The 19,875-nt window shown below is 34.1% G+C and overlaps 1 protein-coding gene across 1 annotated transcript; it reads right to left on the bottom strand.

The window, feature by feature from the left end:
• Window positions 1–849: 849 nt before the first annotated feature.
• Window positions 850–3,064, bottom strand: LOC121991308 (cytochrome b561 and DOMON domain-containing protein At4g12980-like). Its single transcript, XM_042545321.1, has 3 exons — window positions 2,447–3,064; window positions 1,947–2,201; window positions 850–1,128 (listed from the first exon to the last, which is right to left on the bottom strand). The coding sequence occupies exons 1-3, from the start codon at window positions 3,062–3,064 to the stop codon at window positions 850–852; spliced, it is 1,152 nt and encodes a 383-aa protein (XP_042401255.1).
• Window positions 3,065–19,875: the final 16,811 nt, after the last annotated feature.

The raw sequence follows: 19,875 nt of genomic DNA, 5'->3' as shown, positions 1-19,875 counted from the left end.
TGTTTTTTTTATCCCAATTTTAGTAGGGCACATATATAAAGGGTGCCGTATTGACATTGATGTGGGAGGATAAAACAAATTAGTTCTCAAGTTCATGATTTTCTTATTGAAAAAGTTTAATTTGAATTTCCTAATAGATTAGATTGTCCTGGCTTTCTATTCTTGTTTGTAACTCATTTTGTTTGATCTAAAGAGAACACTAGAAAAGAGAGGAAGTAAAGTAGAAGTATTCTCGATATTTCTTTATTTGCTTAGGTGGAAAGTTAGAAGTGGTGGAATTAGGAACCAATGTGGGAGAACAAGCTGAATTAACCCCCTAGGTCATAGTTTTTTTGATTGGATTGTGTTGGCCTCTGATTCTTGAGTAGTTAGTTTTGTTAGATTTGGAAAACATTAGATAGTAAGAAGTGAAAGGATTGTCAACTTTGTTTGCTTCGAAGAAAGGGGAAAAAAAGATATCCTCATTCAAATTGAGGCCGAAGAGGGGAAGTGACAGAAACTACAAAGGAAAGAATGAAATGAGTAAGAGAAATGAAAAACTAGAACTCCATTGACAATGAAGTAGCCAGCAGTGAGATACTAAACCCTAAACTTAAATTTCAATTGGGCGCCAAAATAATTGCTTGGATTTCTAACCTTCAAATCACCACTAAAATCTTCTATAGAAACAACTGAAAGAAATTAAATGAATTATTATCAGAAATGATAACAATTAAAATGATCGCTTATTTACCTAAACCCAGTCAACAAAAGAATCTATATATAGGATAGAACAAGGCCTCTCCATGAAACAGGAATAGACATAGTCAAACTAAACCTCTAAAGTCAACATTGAAATAGCAGCTGAAGTCAAACATGAAAAGTGGGTCTCTCCTTAGGTTTCCCAGACTTCCTTTTGAGAACTATGGTCCAAGTGATGATCTCCAAGATCAAGGCCACGCCCCCCAAAATACAGATTGCCACAATGTACCCTGTCCTCCATTTTTGCTCAACTGCTAATATGTCCATGCCTTTGAAAATATTGACGATGCTCAGGATGATTACACTGTATCCAATGGAGTGATGATAGATGTTCCAGTATAATCTGTATTTGTGATCCTTATTTGGTCTCAGAAACAGTGCAAAAACCTGAAAAAGACACAAGTTAGAGTTGTAAGGTGATTACAGGAAAAGAATCTAAAATGCATAGCTAAATTGATCTTGACATTCACCCATGAAGGAGGTCTTCTTGCAGAATTCGTTCCGATCCAGCTGAGCTAATCCTTGTTGTTTGAAAACAATAGGGATTAACTCACTGATGGATCTTGGGGCATTCATATGCATTTTTTTTTCAAATCGTGCAAAAAAAAAATCAGTTTACAAATGTGTATCTTGAAACTTTGTGAGAATGGAATCTCTTGATGCATTCACTTTTGTTGCAAAGTTAGTTTTGTAACCAAAGTCTGTTTAAGCTTGAACGAAAATAGATGGTTGGTTAATGGACTCATTTTCTTAAAGAGGATAAAGGAAGAATATGTAGAAAGATGGAAAGGTGGAGAGGAGAGATGAGTTATCTTATTGAAGAGACTTTTTCATTCAAAGAAATAGATCCTTGAATGAAAACACAAAGTGCAATGAAATGCTTTTATTATTCCTTCAAATAACAAATCAAAGTTCTCTAAATATTTACTTTACACAAATGAAAACAAGAATATATTTATTTCTTCTTTCAGGGGGTAAACTCCAAACAAAGTAGAGGCTACATAGAAAAAAGACTACGGTGAAATGTGATAAATCCTTTTCCTATTTCTTCAAACTCAACAACTAAAAGATAACAAATCTTTTTAGAAAATTTAAAAAAAAAACATCTAAAAGATAACTTATACATATTTCATTCACCAAAGTTAAAAATATGTGCCAAAACTCAATTGATTTGAGAAGGAAAAGGAATGAGAGTTGTGGCTTACTTGTAAAGTGCAAAAAGTGAAGAGGGTGATGCCAATGTTCCTGTGATTGGTGTGCACAATGCCCTTGGATTTGTTCCCAAGGACAAGACCAGTAGCCCAGCCAGCAACACCAATGACATAGCCAAGCATCTGGCAGGAAATATGGAGGTAAAACCATGCAGGGTCTGCGGACTTGAATGTCTTCAGATATCTGGCAAATATTTGACCCAGCGGAAGCAAAACACCCCAACTGACAACACAAAGAATTCCATGGGTCTGCAAAGTATGGAAATCACAATCAAATCGGTGATCAAAGGTTTATGAACAACTAAAAAAATTGCCTGAAAGACCTGCTTTCTATTATTGATAAGCAGATCCTTGACAGAAATTCTCGTGCAGATTGTAAAAGAATAAAGCAATCATTGGGTAAAGGTGTTCAGTCAAAAAAAGAAGTTATTTTTACTAGCAGAGAGGAGTTTTTGAGTAAATAAGGAGATGGAGATCCCTAAAATCTCACTCACATTTTTGCTTCTAGATGCTGAAGACCCGGCGCCGGAAATTCCTCCGCTGAGGAGATCCACCGTCCCCATCGACTCCAAATTCTCCGGCTTGAAATCGTGCTTCTGGGGCACGCCATCCACGACCTCCGCCCCCACCTGCCACACCTGCTTCACCACCGTCGTCCCCTCTGGCAGCTTCATCTTCCCGAACATCCGCATCGCGCCACCGGTGAACTCCGCCGCCAGATCCGACGTCTCGTACGCTATCGGACCCTCGGAGACGGGTCCGTACCCGGTGACGTTGTAGGTCTTCACCCCCATCGCGCCGTCTGGCTGGCGGAAGGCGATAAGAGCCTGGCACCCGATCATTCCGCCGCCTGACGGGTTAATCGCCCACGACACCCACCCCGACTGACTCGGAGGCGGAGCCACGAAGGCGAAGGAGAGGCTTCCGAATCCTTTCCCTCCCTCGTATGTCCAGTGCAGCGAGGAGGAGAGGCGAGGGAGGTCGCTGCAGGCGGCGTAGACCCGGTTCGACGGGAAGGACATCGAGGAGCACGATCCCGCGGCGTTGCCTCTGACGACGCCGGAGAAAAGGAGTACAGCGAGAAGAATAAGGAGGGCAGCTCGAGCCGCCATGGATGGCACGAAAAAACAGAGCGCTTTTTTTTTTTCCTACGTCGTCTTTTTTTTCCGGCGAGGGTGTTAATGCAATAAAAAGGGAATCGAAGGGGTTGCAATCTATACATGGAAGGTTTCCTGAACGAAGACCGAATATGGAAATAATAATTTGTTTAGAGGTTGGATCGCTAAAAAAGGAAGTGACAACTCCCCGTTAACGAGAAAAGAGCGGGAGAAGGAAACCACGAAGAGCGGTAGGTTGTTCCCCGGAGTGAGTTTCATCCAAAATAATGCGACACGTGTAATACGTCTATTGGTGACGATGCAACGGATGGAAGAGTTCTGCAACAGTGTCCCGTGGAGCGAGTTTAAGCCAAAATAATGTGACACGTGTTATCTGTCTATTGGAGAGGAATATGCGAGGGAAGGAAGAGTGCTGTAACCGCGTCGCGAGTTTAATTCAAAAATAGTAACTCACGTTTCCCTGGGTCGCCACGTGTTCAAAACGGTGTCCTTAAGTCGTAACCTAAATTGGCTCTAAACTATATTTAAATAAATTTTAAAATTATTAATTTATATCATATACCTTTTTTACAAAATATTTTTGACATAAATGGCTCAAGCCATATTTTGTAAGTAAATTAAATTAACGTAAATACTTTTATAGTTAACGTGTAGCTAGAATATTACTCGACTTTAATGCACTTTTCAAATAGTCTTTTTTTCAGCACTATTGTAAATGTTTTAATTAATTGATAATTTTTGGTTAATATATTGAAACAATTATATATAATTATGATTCAAATCATGTTATTCATTATAGGAACATTCTCATTATTATAGATGCTTTTGAGTTTTGGCCATTATAAATTTGTTCTTTAAACTAATTTCTTAACTTATTTAAATAACAAAATTTGATTTTAAACACGACAAATTTAGCAGTCATTAATGAGCATTCCTTTTTTGTTATAATCTTCTAGAAACATCGAGTAGATCGACCAAAAAGTTGGAATTCGAAATAAATTTACGAAAACCAAATTAAATTAATGGAAAGGAATCTAAACAACTGCGCGTCTACAATTTTTTTTTTTTATCAATTTTTTAAGAATGTTTTCTATTTTTTTATTCATTTTTCAGAAATGGCGAAGAGGAAAATTCGTATAAGATCAAATAAAAAAATAACTTTTTAAAAAGATAAAGAAAAGGAGTAACCTGAAGGGAGAGGAGAGGAAGAGGAGGAAGGATTCGACTGTCCTGAAGGGAGAGGAGGAGGAGGAGGAGGAAGGATTCGACTGTCCTGAAGGGACGCCAAGAATGGAGATACTAATCACTCTGCCGCCCTGCCGTCGATGTGCTTCACCATCTGATCCAGCATCCTCTCCAGCACTGGCGATATAAATCAACGGTCGGCTCAAGACATAGACCACTAAGGTTTATACCTAGCACCCCTATTATATTGGGACCTATCTATATATATATATATATATATATATTAGAAATATATGAGTTAATATTTAAAATTATGATTAAAATCAGTTTTCATTGAGATTTATTTTCATATGTAATTTTAATTTTTTATTAATCAAATTAGATTTATTCAATAATATTTATTTTTTTATTTGATTATTTTTTTATAAATTAAAGTTAAATTTGGTTTTTTTTTATTTTTTACTCATTAAATTTACATTTGATTTAAAATTTAATTTTTTTACATTTGGTTGTTAATTTTTATTATTTTTATTAAAATTTTATCTAAAATTTTTAATCTTTTATTAATAAAAAATTAATTTACTGACAAAAATTAAGTAGATTAATAAATTTAAAATATTTATGCGTTATGCTTATATTTTTTTTTATAAAAATACTTTTAAAAGTTAAAATCATATTTAATATTCTACTATTATTCCTCTCTAAATATTATTTTCTTCTTCCTCTTTCTTTCCTTTATTATCATTTTTATATTGTTATATATTGATTAGCTAAATTTTTTAGCTAAATAAATTTGATTTATAATTTATCCAAATTAAATTAGAATTCATCTAAAAGATAACTCAATGCATAAAATTTTCAATAATCAGGGTTATAAATAGTGGAACCATAATACTATTCTTTTTATATCTTTTTAAAGGATCAAACAAATTAGAAGATCAAATCAATTGAATCAAAATCAAAGTATTCACACGAATCTTGGAGGGGATAGATCTTTTTATAAAGCAATGGCTCAAAGATTGATCAAAAAGTGACCCATCACTTGCCTTTCCAAACGTGAGATAATTTTTATTTGGGGTCGAGTTGCCAACTTTCGCTATATTTTTTTATTTGAAGTAATTAATTGTGGGCTAAATTCAATGTGCATCAACCACTTGCCCCTAAATAATTTTCTTTATTTTTTTCTATAAATATTTTTCTTTTTAGATAAAAAATTATCTATGTTGTATTTCTAAGTAATTATAAAAAAATATTTTAAAATAGTTATAGGAGGATGGTTTTATTTTTTATTTTTATAATTTAGATATATATTTACACCTCCAATTTCGCTCATCTAATAAATATGAAAGCACAAGCGACTCCTTTCCCAACCACAATGTTCCAAATTTTTTATTTTACATGAAAAAATATCTTATAATATACCATAATTAAGATTCAAATCATAAATATTTAATTAATCTACTAAATATCTTTCTATTGCACCACCGGTGCTATATAATAAGACGCTGGTTTTAGATTGTCATACTATAATCCAATTTAATATATCATATTGTGTATTAAATTAAACAGTATGATATGATTAATAATTTACATAAAAAATTTAATTATCAATTACCTAAGGGAAAATCTATTAAAAGGATATCCTATTTTAATTTTCATTCTAAAAATATCTTTATTTTTAATATATATATACTGTTTTATCAAAAATATTCTTTAATATCTCAAGAATATTATTATTCTAACATTGTTGTACTAATTTTAGTTGAAACTATTACAATATGATAAAAAAAATTGAAATAATCTAGTCTTTCAAATTAGTCAAACTCATTCAAATATTTATTAAACTGCTTTAATTTATTTAAAACGAGTGAGACTTAATAAAAACGGTGATTTCTCAAATCATGTACTTGGTTTAGTACTGTATTACCAAAAAAAAAAAAAACATACTCATTTTTTATATTTTTATATTGACCATTTATGTATTTTTTTTCCATTCTCTTTTGCCATAATACCCCCTATCTCTGTTCATTCTGAAGAAAAAAAACTTTAACCACCTTATCTTTAAAAAAAAACTAAATCTCCTTATTTGTCTCCGTTGAAAAGTTCATTTACAGGGTGGACCGATGACTTACTCTCCCACATATCAAGCTCTATCTCGGAATCTACAATTATCATGCGAGATAGAGTCGCCACCGTTGAGGATGCTACCGTGACCAAGAAGATGTTTTGTAGCACTGGAAAGGTCACATGAATCACTAACACCATCTTTCTCATCCTCATAGTTTCCCTTATTATCGAGAGGGACCATGAGCTACAGCTGAACAAGTTGGAGATGTAGCAGTCGACCCTTCTTGACTCCCCCACCACCCTCACTGCCCTCATAGTTTACCTTAAAAAGGAATGAGATAATTGTAGTCTAATCTCATGCTTAGGTTGGTGGTAGTAGTAATAATTCATGTTTAAGGTAATCACATTAAATTTGATAAGTTAAAAATATTTCGGTATTCTTATCTAATTGAATCTTAAATTTTATGACAATTGTGAAGGATTATTCTATTTTAGTTATTTTTGGTCATTTCTTCTAATGAGGTTATAAAAAGGGTTTAAGAATCAAGACGGATGAAAATCTATAAATGATCGGTCATGGTTGGTGATCTCTTAACAAGTTTTAATATTGCTATGTATGTTGTATTATAAATTGATACTACTTAGTTGTTGGATGTATTGGGCTTCTTTTTCATTTTATATCTTTTGGTGATGAGAGATAGGTGCTTAAATTTTCATATATATATACTATACATAATCAAGTCATCATTGTAGGATCGTAAAGCGCTAGAGGGGGGCAAATAGCACTAATCACATTTTTACTTTTTTGTAAAATGAGAGAATGCAACAAAAAATAAAGACAGAAAATCAATCACTAATATAAGTTGGTTTTACTTGATTAGAAGTCTTCGATGACTCCTACTCCAAGACTTGCACTCGGGGAATACTTTCGTTGGGCAATTCACTATTAGCTCGAATAGTTACAAAGATTTTAAGTACAAAACAATAAGCAAATTATACCGACAACAAGTAGAGTAATATCTTGAACGTTGGTTGTCGGAACAACTTTTCGATGTCGTATAGAGAGCTTCTAGGAGAAGCGCGTGAGTATGAAAGTTAGAGCAAATCTTGTATTGATGTTGTTGGTCGAAATTTCTTTTATAGCCTTTTTGGGCTCCTATACCACCCCCGAGCATCTCCACTGAGGCCTATCCGATCCTGCTTCGACGCTGAGTTATTTAACTCTAGGCACCTGAATCGCAGACATGACTGCACCTCAACGAAGCTCTATCCAGTAGCATCTATCAACAATCGGGCGCCTAGATCAGCCCCGGGCGCTTGGACTATGACATGTGCTGACCAATCAGAGCACGTGAACTCAACTGCACATATGGTTGGGTTCAGTCAAATCCAGGCACCCAGACTTTTCCAGGGCACCTGAAAATCCTTTTTCTAGCCAACTTACAGTTTTGACTGCAAGATATGTTATCTAAACAACAATAAAAATATCCTGCAAAATAGAGTTAACACATTAAAAAAAAGATCAATTTATGACTTAGATCATGTCTTACCAAGACTAGGATCTACTAATGGTCTCAATTTAGACTTCTAAAATGAATCTAAGTTGGACCAACACCTATAACCCCACTAGGCTCGTCCTCACTGGATCACTCTCCTCCAGTGCTTACCTCACTTACCATTTGCTGACTTACTTCACTCTTGGCACATTAGGTCTTCTTGCCAGATGCCCCATCTGGACTTTAGCTAGTTGTCAGGTCTCGCAGACCTAAATAGACTTCCTGCCATATATCAACCTATCTGGTCTTCCTATGCCAGTTATCAACCTAACCGAACTTCAGCCTGGTGTCAGGTCCTATTAAATCTTTCAGTCCTGCACACTTCGTAAATATGTTAGAAAACATAACATCTAACTTTAATAATTTGTCATTAATCAAAACTTGAGTTTAACCATTGGTGCCAACTACACCAACAATCATGTCCTTCCAATTGTTGTTCATTGAAAAACAAATACAAGAAGGGTATTATTTGGTATCATAATTCTGATTACTTGAGATTGATTGAAGACTATTTTTAGCTATTGCAACTCACATCTTCAACTAGCTTATTTTTCTCTTGTTTTGTATTATTATATATGAAATTATCTAGATTTGTAATTGTAGACTCGTATTAGGCTGGCTAAAGGGGGGATAAATAGCCCTAAAAATAAGTTAGAAAAATCTCTTACTATTTTAACTAAACAAGGATACAATATTAATTAAGCACACAAATAATTAATATAAAATAATAACTAAAAGTAAGAAGACTAAAGAATTTGCTTAGTTATAATCTAGGTGGTTATTAATCTAAGGCAGTTGAAAACTCACTAAAGATCTCCTTCATTGAAGGCAAAGAATCCTCTTACACACTTTAAAAGCTCAAAAATAACTAGGAAGATTAGTATCATTATTGTTATTAAATTTCTACCTCCAGGGGACTTTATAATCTCTTGGAAAAAGTTATCATTAAACTGAGGCGCCTCCAAAGACATCCAAGGCGCCTCCAGTGTGGATAATATTTTATCCACGAAACAACAGTCACACAATAGCTACTATTCATTGGAGGAACCTCTATCGAAGCTCCAGGAGTGCCTCCAATAGATGCGTGAGGGTGCCTCCTTCCAACAGGGCACCTCCTTCTATAGGCATGAGGGCGCCTCCATGCTCCTTGGAGGCGCCTTCACTCTGACAGCTAGGCACCTCTTTCTTGAGGCACAAGGGTGCCTCCAATCCACTTAGAGGCGCTTCCATCACTGTTCATCCGAGAATGAACATCTCCAATCGCTTGGGTTATGCTCTAATCATCCAGAGTTGAGCTCTCTCGAACTCAACTTCGACCTTCTCCTCAAGCAGGCTTCCTCCCCAACTTCTCATCCCTCGGATGCAACACGTGCTTGCTTCTCGTCCGCTGATGTACTCTTCTGCAGTACCTCACCCCTCGAATGTACCGAGTCCGTCGACTTGCTTCCTATGCCATCTTTTTCGTTAGCTATATCTTCGGTTTGACTTTTTGTGTTCCTAAGTTCTTGCACACTCAGACACAAGGAATCAAAATTGTAGGACCTAACTTAACTCAGTTGACGACATCAAAACACACCCGGGGTACTTACAGTAATATTTGCTTATTTGAACTACAATAATGTATTATGACCTATAACTTTAATAAAATCAATTTAGAATTTACAAAGATTTCATAGGGAAGATAACTTTCATTATTTATTTTATGATTCTCTTAAGGTTGGCAAATTATAAATATCCTCCTAACTTATTTGCTCTAAGAGTATAGTTTTAAGTTGGCCTAACATTTTTCATATAACGATTGGTTTGCTGGACTTTTTATTGTTACTTTGATTAGATATTTTGGTAACTTGTTACTTGGCCTATACTGATTTTCTTAACTTATGCAAAAGTTTGGTTAACAATATGTCAATTGTTCAACTTTAGTTTTTTTTCTCTTATATTTTATTACTGCTATTCAAATCTTCTATCTTTTGAAAACAATGTGGAGAATGATATAGTCGTGGAATAAATTATGTTATGAAATGTTATAATCTTGTACTACATTTAAACAATAATACTAACAGATTATTTATTCTTATAATTATAATAGTATTAAGGCTGCTCTATTCCTTTTTCGTCTGAATTAATAGAAATCTCTTTAATTGTTATTTGAAGAATATTTGTCTTTTCTTACAAAAGACTAAGGATAATCAAAAGATTTGAATCAAGAGACATACCAAGGAGGACCACTTGAGCTAGCTTTTTTACTATAGGGAATCATCTGGGATACTTAAAAGGATTGGAGAACTTGATTTTTTGTTGGATGATATGAAGAACTTTACTCTTCCTAGCCAATATGATTGCAAGCTTGCTTGGTTTGCTATGAATCTTGAAGAGAAACATTCATAATATTTTATTGTTGTTGTCTACATAATTGTTTTGTTATATACTACTAACCATTGTTTTATCTAAATTATTATGATCTTCTAGTGTATTATTATTGTAAAACTAAATAAAACTATTGGTTCTGTTATTGTAATTTTATGGCAGACAATTGTAATTTGATCCTTTATAGTATGACAGTTGTTTTTCATTAGATTATTATTATTATTATTGAAATATTATAGTTTGTATTGTAAATTGATATTTGGTAGGTTATAAAATGATATTGTACTTGTATTTGGAAATATTATTATCTTAATATATACTAGTAAGGCATTTACAGTCGTAAACCTCTTGAAGAGGTTTATACTACGTTCACATCAAAAGTTAAAAACCTTACTCCTTTTAAAACCTCTCTCTATTATGATAAAATCTCTTTCTTTAAAAACCTCATTTCTTTCAAAATACTCTCTCCATCCTCTTTCCACTATTTTTTTTATAAACCTGGTCCCAAGATTTTGATACAGGTTTATAAAAAAACTATAAACCCCACCTATGTAGTGGGGGAGGGGTTTATATTGAAAGGTTCATAACATAAATTGCATGTTATAAACCTCTCATTACAGATGCTCTAATGAATTATTGATGAGATTTTATCAAACAACTTGTTAATATTATTATCTTAACAAGTGAGTATGATTGTCGTGATGAGTTTACAAAATTACCATTTTCAATATAATGTATCACATTATTTGTTTGAGGCATGAATATATTCAGGAGTATTAGACGAGTACATAGGCCTTCGTTTGAAATTATTTCGAGTTCTTTAGATCCATCAACTACTTTTAGATGAAACTGGCTGATGGAACTTCGCTATTTAAAAAATTAAAATTTTTATATGTTCAGAAAAATGGAAGTCTAAAGAGCTCATTTGTGATGTCGGTCGGTGAGTATGATCGTCATGACTCTTATAATGTGCTTTTGACACCATTTATTATACTTGTATCGAGTGGAAAAAAATCACTGCTTTCAATATAGTGTATCGTGATGGTGTTTAATGGTATGAGTATAATAAGGAGACTAAGCCGAGCACATAGGAGTTTGTTTGAAGTGATTTGAACATCTCTAGGTCCATCAACCACTTTTGGGACAAAATCGACTAATAAACTTGGGGAATTTTAAAAATGAAAATTTTAATTTTGTTCGTTGTTGGTCTGCATAACTTTTAATTTAGGTTGAAACATGAAACGGACAATACATCAAATCGAAGCTCGTTCAGATATCTTTGATTTAATATATTGTGTGCCACGTGACTTCATTCTAGTCAAAAGTTATGATTTCTCAAAATTTACCCAACATACATATTGTAGCAGCTACGAAACCGTAGTTGCTACAACTATAAGTTCAATTTAAGAGGCTATAATTTTTTATTCAAGTTTAACAAAGAGATACACAATATATCAAATCGAATCTTGTTCAAAAATCTTCAATTTGATATATTATTCTTCCCATAATTTAACCCAAATCAAAAGTTATGGTTTCTCAAAGTTATAACTTATAGCTGTAGCAGTTACGATTTCGTAGCTACTACAACATATTGTTGATCTTAGAGGATCAACAACAACATGTTGTTGATCTTTAGAAGATCAACAACACATTGTTACTATACATGTTGAACCAGTCATGCGTATTATACCAATTACGATTTTATAGTAGCTACAACACATATTTAATCTTTTGCTGCAATTACAATTTTATAGTTGCTACAATACGAATTCAATTCTATTCATCTACCATTCAACTATTGTAGTAGCTACGATTTCATACTGCTATTATTGGATCAATACGCACATGAGAGGAGGGGGGTGGGTGAATCACGTGGTTTTTGAAAAACTGGACAAATTGGACTGACGCCTACTGTCCTCTCACTGAGTCACTCTCCTCTAGTGACTTACCTTCACTTACTGTTTGTCAGATATCCGGTCAGTTCGTCGACCAGTCTAGACTTCATACTAGCTATCCGATCGGCCCGTTGACCTAGCTGAACTTCCCTGTAACACTGAGTTAGCACAATAAATAAAATGGCAAAGTAAAATAGTGTTAACAGAATTCAAGATTCGTTGGTCCGGTCGACCGGAAACTAGTCGGTCACATATTACATAGGGTTACCTCTCTAAGGTTGTCTAACTTCACTCACTAGGACTTTCATTGTCTTGCTTCACTCATCAGGACTTCCTCCACCTAGCTTCACTCACTAGGACCCGACTTCACTCACCGGGATTTCCATCACCTAGCTTCACTCACTAGGGCCCCGCTTCACTCACCGGGACTTCCATCACCTAGCTTCACTCACTAGGGCCCGGCTTCACTCACCGGGACTTCCATCACCTAACTTCACTCACTAGGGCCCGACTTCACTCACCAGGATTTTCACCACCTAACTTCACTCACTAGGGCCCGACTTCACTCACCAGGATTTTCACCACCTAACTTCACTCACTAGGGCCCGACTTCACTCACCGGGACTTCCACTTGCCAAATTTCTAGTTAGGACTTCTCCTTGTTAGTAATGTAGTCCTAACTAGACTACTCTCTTCCAAACATCAAGTCCTATTTGGATCAATCCTTGGCCAAACTGACCAGACTTAGGTATATTGTCAAATATCGAAACCCTAGAGGTCGATTGCACTAACAATCTCCCTCCTTTTGATATTTGATAATTTTCTTAAGTTAGGCTTGAGTTTTCAAGGGTTAATTCTCAAGATTTGAGAGATTCGAAAAAGTTTGAGAGGTTAGAAATGTTTTAACTTTTCTAACTTAATATAACTTTCTTCCTTTAATTTTTCTAACTTAAGATATCACTCTCTCCCTTTAGCACACATCAAAAGGATATAAACTTAAGGTTAGTTTCGATTAGGTTTTGCACCAACAATATGCTAAAAATTTTCCAAAGTGTTTGCAGAAACATCTTTCAACGTATATTTTAAAATGGTTGAGAAAAGAAAATTTTCTAATTAAACATCAAAGAAAACTTAAGTAAATCTTTTTTTTTTTGAGTTTTACAAGAAAAAATTTATAAAACTGTTGAAGAGAATTGTTTGAATTAAAGCTCTTGAAAAAACTTCTAAGTAATTTTGTCAAAATAATTTTAAACAAATTTTCTAAGTGACAAAAATAAGTTTTCACAATTAATAACTTTTGAAAGTTTAAGTAAACTTTTTATAGTGCATTTTCAAAATATTTTTCAAGGTATTTTTGTTGGTGCAATATCCCTTAGGTCAAGGTTGACCTGGTTGACCAAGCTTGAGTCTTGGTTTGGATTTCGATGTTTGACAATGAAAGGTTGATTGCAGAAGAGTCAAGTAGGTCAAGGTTGACCGGATACTTGACTGTGGAAGTCCTGGTTGTTGGGATCTTAGATGGCTAGAGGAGGGGTGAATAGCCTCTTAAAAACTTAAACACAAATTTCTACAAAGAAACTTATTAGCACAGCGGAATTAGGAAACTAAAACAAAGAGGAAACAAGCACACTAACACACGGATATACGAGGTTCGGGGATAACTTACCCCTACTCCTCGGCGTGTCCGTAAGGTGGACGAGCCCTTGATCTTCGGTAGATCACACCCCGGATGACTCCGGCTAATGAAGCTCTCCTTCTCGGTGGAGAAACCTCTCCACAAAGTCTTCGAACAGATTTAAAATGAAGCACACAAGACTTACAGATCACAGTGGCTCAAAGAAAATCGAAGTAAGCTCACAGCCACGAAGATGATGAAGACAGAGTCCAAGAACACAACAAGCTCTCAACCGAAACACATAGCTTTTTACTTGCTTCTCGTTGACTACTTCTTTCCAGCATACACTGCTTCTTATGTCTCTGCATTCGATCAGCCTGCACCGGATCGCTGCCAACCTGCACCGAATCCCTGCTGCAAGCTACGGCGTCGCCAATCGCTTCTCTTCCTCTTCTGATTCTCTGAGCTCACACCAATAGAACCACGGTCTTCACTGGTGCCTCTGAGCTCGAACCAATCACCAGGAGTTAAGCCAATCGCCGCCTGATCACTGCCAGAAACACAGCCAATCGCAACATGTAGCCGTTGCTGCTTCAAATGCATTTGACGCAGAGAAAGCAGTGGAAAGATCCTTTGTCTCATTCCTTTGATGAGGCTTAATTTGAAACTAAGCACTGGTATGGTACCTGCAACCTGTATCTCCAAAAGACTCACAGAAGGTTAAGCGAGATGGGCAAAAGAAGTGCGAATCGAAAATATCGAGAAAGCGCATGCAATGAACTTAGCGTGGATCGGTCGCGGACCGATCAGACCTGGACCGATCGGACAACGGCTGATCGGTGCGGTCCGATCGGTCGTGGCGGACCGTCAGATTGATGTGGATCGGTCCATGGACCGATCAGTACGCACTGAGATCCCAACTCTTCACTGAGGGGTTACCGATTTCTGATCGGTCTCTGATCGATCTGTGACCGATCTAGCTTGTGTGTCGATCGGTCACCGACCGATCCAATGCCTTGTGGATCGGTCCGCCGACCGATCCAGACAGATACTGTATCGGTCTGGCGACCGATCCAATGTACCATGGAATGTCCACTTAGGTCCCTCTCGGACCTAATCCGAGAACAAGCTACCGAGCCCTCTCCGACTTCAGTCCGGAGAGCTACCGAGCCCTCTCTGACCGAGTCCGGAGAACAAGCTACCGAGCCCTCTCCGACTTCGTCCGGTCCAAAGAACGAGCTACCGAGCCCTCTCTGACCTAGTCCGGAGAACGAGCTATCGAGTCCTCTCCGACTTCGTCAGGTCCAGAGAACGAGCTACCGAGTCCTCTCCGACTTCGTCAGGTCCAGAGAACGAGCTACCGAGCCCTCTCTGACCTAGTCCGGAGAACGAGCTACGGAGCCCTCTCCGACTTCGTCCGGTCCAGAGAACGAGCTACCAAGCCCTCTCCGACCTAGTCCGGAGAACGAGCTACCGAGTCCTCTCCGACTTCGCATGCCAAGTTTCCAACTTGGACTTTTCCCTTCCACTTGATCAACCTTGATCATTAATCAAACCGAGTTTAATTAACATATGATACAAACTTAAATCTGTGTCAACATCAAAACAACAGCCAGGTCAGACTGTATCAACACTGGTGAGTGAAGCCAGGCAGAAGGAAAATCCTGGTGAGTGAAGCCAGGTGAAAGACCTAGTGAGTGAAGCTAGACAGTATGAAAGTCCTGGTGAGTGAAGCCAGGTGAAAGACCTAGTGAGTGAAGCTAGGCAGATTGAAAACCCTAGTGAGTGAAGCTAGGTGAAAGCCCAAGTAGGTCAAGAGAGTGACCGGATACTTGGCATGAAAGAAAAGTCCAAGTGGGTCAAAGGGATTGACCGAACACTTGGTGAGGGAGTCCTAGCAGGTCAAGGGAGTGACTAGATGCTAGGCATGACGTACCAACAGGTTAAGGTTGACCGGATGTTGGTTTGGGAGGTTTGAGATTTGGTTTTGGGCAAAAACCAAGTGCTGGATCGATCAGTGGATCGATCCAGACCTTTCCCAGTAAACAGAAAGCCTCTGGATCGATCAGTGGATCGATCCAGAGGTCTCAATCGATCAGTGGATCGATTGGGACGCTACTGCTTCGCGCAATAAGCGCTGGATCGATCCGTGGATCGGTCCAGGCGTTTTTCCAGAGCACAGAGGCGCTCTGGATCGATTCGTGGATCGATCCAAAGCCTCCCCAATCGATTGGGAATAATCGAATCGATTGGGATCCGACCGTTGCGTCGTATTTGAGCCGCAGGCGAGCGTTGTCTTCGTTATCTTTTACAGATTCATTACAGATCTTCACCAGCTCCTCCACAGCTCTTCTCAAGCTCCAGATCGCCAGTTCTTGAAGGTTCTTGGAGGCTCTTCCAAGTCAAGAGGCGGATCAAAGCAAGAAGAAGAAACTAGGGTTAGGGTTTGTGCACTTATTGTAAGCTTGTATTTCTTTACTACCCTTTCTTCTTCTTGTATTGAGTCTTGTAGGGCTTCTCCGCCCTTGGTAGTTACCATAAAGGAGAGTTTTATTAGTGGAGGGTGCGTGCGTTGTGTGGATCCTTGGATTAGTCACCTCCCTTGGAGGTGGATACCAAGTAAAATCCAAGTGTTAGCGTGTTTGTATTTGTTTCTTTGTGTTTCCGCTGCGCATCCTTGAAGAAACAAGCAACGGCAAGCACCGAGCACGCGACGAGCTATTCCCCCCCCCCCCCCCCCTTTAGCTACTTTTCGGACCTAACAATTTTCACAAAAATTTGTAAGGCAAAGAGTATTTTGTAAAAGATTATATAAATAATTTTTCAAACTCAGTTTTAAAGATTTACAAAACTAATTTTTAAATGAATTTTTAAAATTACTTTTAATCTTTCAATCAGGGCTCCCCCTTAACTTGACACATTCTTAGAAATTCTTGTTAACCATAAGTAAAACTTCCTATATGTCTAGGGAGTTGATCCAAATTAAAAGAATACAAATTTTGAAGGTGAGTTTTCAAAACATTTTCTAATACACCAAAAAAAAAACAAATTTGAAAGTGATTGTGCAACAAAACTTTTAGAGAAGAGCTTGTCAACTTAAATTTTAAAATGTTCACTAAGTAACAAAATAATTTTTCAAAATATGTTAGGAAAAAAACAATAATTCAAAATAATTTTTGAAAAGCATAGAGTGTTTTTTTTTTTGTTTTTTTTTGTATAAAATGAGTTTGGAAAGTAATTTATAAAACAGTTTTTAAAATGATTAAAAAAAATAGTTTTGAAAATATTTTAAGAATATTTTTCAAAGTTTGAGAAGGTTTTTCAAAATATTCAAGTGTATTTATAGATTTTTCAAATATTTTTACAAAAGTAATTTTTCAAAAGATTTTTCAAACATATTTCTCAAAAACTCCTCCCCTCAATCTGACATATCCTGGTTATCCTTGTTGACCATAAGAAATTCTACCTAGGTGTCTAGGGGTCCAGAAGTTTACGATTGACTTTGAAAGATTTAGACACTAACTGCATGCCTTTGAGACCTATATAATTAATCAATAGTAGTTGACTTAATTTCCTTTTCCTAGCATCTCAACCATTCTAAAGTTTCAAACATGGTAGTCTTGAGTGTTTAGAGAGATGCTTTAACACATATTTTCAAAATTACTTAAATAGTTTGAATGTTGAAATAGAATTTCAGATTAATCTTGTGTTATATTTAAGTTAAATTTACGAATAGTTTTTTTTTATTAAATGATTTAGTTAAATTATTTTTAGAGCAAATTAATTGATTAGTTATTATGTTAAGATTGATTTAATAACTGAATTTTCAATTAATTCAGATTAACTATAAGTTAATATAATTTAATCAATAAATAAGTTATAATTATTTTTGGATTAATAGTAAATATTGAATTCATTATTGAATATAATTAAGTTGAATAATTTATAATATAAATTAAGTTTGATTAATTGACTAGAATGATTAAAGTTCATATTATTGAATGAATTATTAAATTAGGGCTAACTAAAAAAAATTAACTAAGATGAATAATTATTGAATTTCAAATACAATTTATTTTTGAATTTTAAAAAAATTAAATTTTTTTTTTTAAATATAAAAATAAGTTTTAAGTCAAGTGACTAGATTTTTAAAAGGATTTTAAACCGATTTTTTTTTAAAAAAAAAATAATTCTTTTTTTAAATAATGTTCATTTTTAAATACTTTTTTAAAAAAATTAAAGGATTTTAAAATAATTTTTAAACAATCTTTAAAATGATATTTAAATAATTTTTAAAAATGATTTTTAAATTTTTTAAATAATTTTTGAATGGATTTTTTTAAAATAATTTCGAATGATTTTTTAAATTATTTTTAAAATATTGTTTCAAATGATTTTAAAATAATTTTTTAAACAATTTTTAAATAGTTTTTAAATGATTTTAAATAATTTTTGAAAGGATTTTTTAAATGAATTTTTTTTAATAATTTTAAAATGATTTTTTAAAATGATTTTTTTAAATGATTTTTTTAAAAAAAAATTAAATAGTTTCTAAATGATTTTTAAAATAATTTTTAAATTTTTTTAAATGATTTTTAAAATAATTTTTAAGTTGAAATATTTTTTAAGGTAAAATAATTTTTAATATAATTTTTTTAGTTAAAATAAATTTTAAATTTAAATTATTTTTTAAAATAATTTTTTAGTTAAAACAATTTTAAATTTAATAGAAATTTTAAAATAATTATTAATTTAAAATAATTTTTAGTTAAAATAATTTTTAAAATAATTTTTAAGTTAAGATAAATTTTAAAATAATTTTTAAGTTAAAATAGTTTTTAAGATAATTTTTTTAAGTTAACATAATTTTTCAAAATAATTTTTTTAATTTAAAATAGTTTTTTAAAATAATTTTTTAAGTTAAAATAATTTTTTAAGTTAAAATAATTTTTCAAAATAATTTTTTATGTTAAAATATTTTTTAAAAAAAAATAATTATTACATTTAATTTAATATTAATGTTAATTTAGATTTTTGTTTTGTTTTATTTTTTAATAAAATTAATTCAGATTTAATTTTGATTTGAATTTAAGTTCATAGTTATCTCACCCGATATACGTTTTCAATTAAGGAACTCTATAATTTTGTGAGATAAGTTAAGTTCAAATTCAGGATTTGATTTAACCTTGTGCTAGATTCAGGTTTTGCTTTGAGTTCAACAAACAAAAATTCTTTAAATAAACTTCTGGGCTATGGTGAATCACTTGGACATCATTAGAGTAATAATACCTTCGAGGTTTTTCAAATAGTCTCATCCACTGAATTTAGTACAAAATCTTGGTTTAACTAGTTAGGATCCGTAAGGGGTAGCTTCAGTTAGTTCCACTAAGTCAAATGCACCAAATCGAAGTCATATCTTCCTATACATGCATAGACAAAGCTTCTCTAACCTACTATCATTTAAAACTTCACCATTATCGTAGGTTAAGTTAAATTTTTGTCTATTTTTAATCTAATCCTAATTACCCTGCCGGGTAAGTTATTATTTTAGAGGTGTCAACTAATTTGGAGTCTCCCCCTGAATTATTGATTTTCCTTCTAAGATATTCTTTAAAATGTTTAGGTTAAATATTTTAACTGACTTAAATCTGATTTAGATTCGGTTTGTTATTACATTTGTTGATTATTTTCATAATCAAAATATACTTGATTATATCTTAGTTTTTTTTATTATTTAGATTTGGTTTAGACTTGTAATTCAAGTCTAGATTTAATGATTTAATTATCTTTTCTTATTTATGAATTTTATTTTTGAAAAGATTGATTTGTTTTTCTAATTACCTAAACCTTGAATACGAAATTTTACAAATTAAAGAATTATTTTCTTAATTATTGTTTAGTTTTTATTAGTTAATTTATTTGGTTGAGCATGCATATCTAATTGTTGAGGTACATCCAAACTAGAGCAATGATGATTATCTAATTTACTAACATGTAATGATGATTATCTAATTTACTAACATGTATAGAAAAAAATTGGATTGTCATGTATAAACTTACTAACATTTGCTCCCCCTGGATCCTTGAGTCTTCTTACTGGACATTGAGGTTTGTAGTGAC

Source organism: Zingiber officinale, chromosome 6B (assembly GCF_018446385.1).
Source record: "Zingiber officinale cultivar Zhangliang chromosome 6B, Zo_v1.1, whole genome shotgun sequence".
NCBI lineage: Eukaryota > Viridiplantae > Streptophyta > Magnoliopsida > Zingiberales > Zingiberaceae > Zingiber > Zingiber officinale.
The sequence above is the reverse complement of the archived record's forward strand: the minus strand, read 5'-3'. Positions and strand labels throughout refer to the sequence as shown.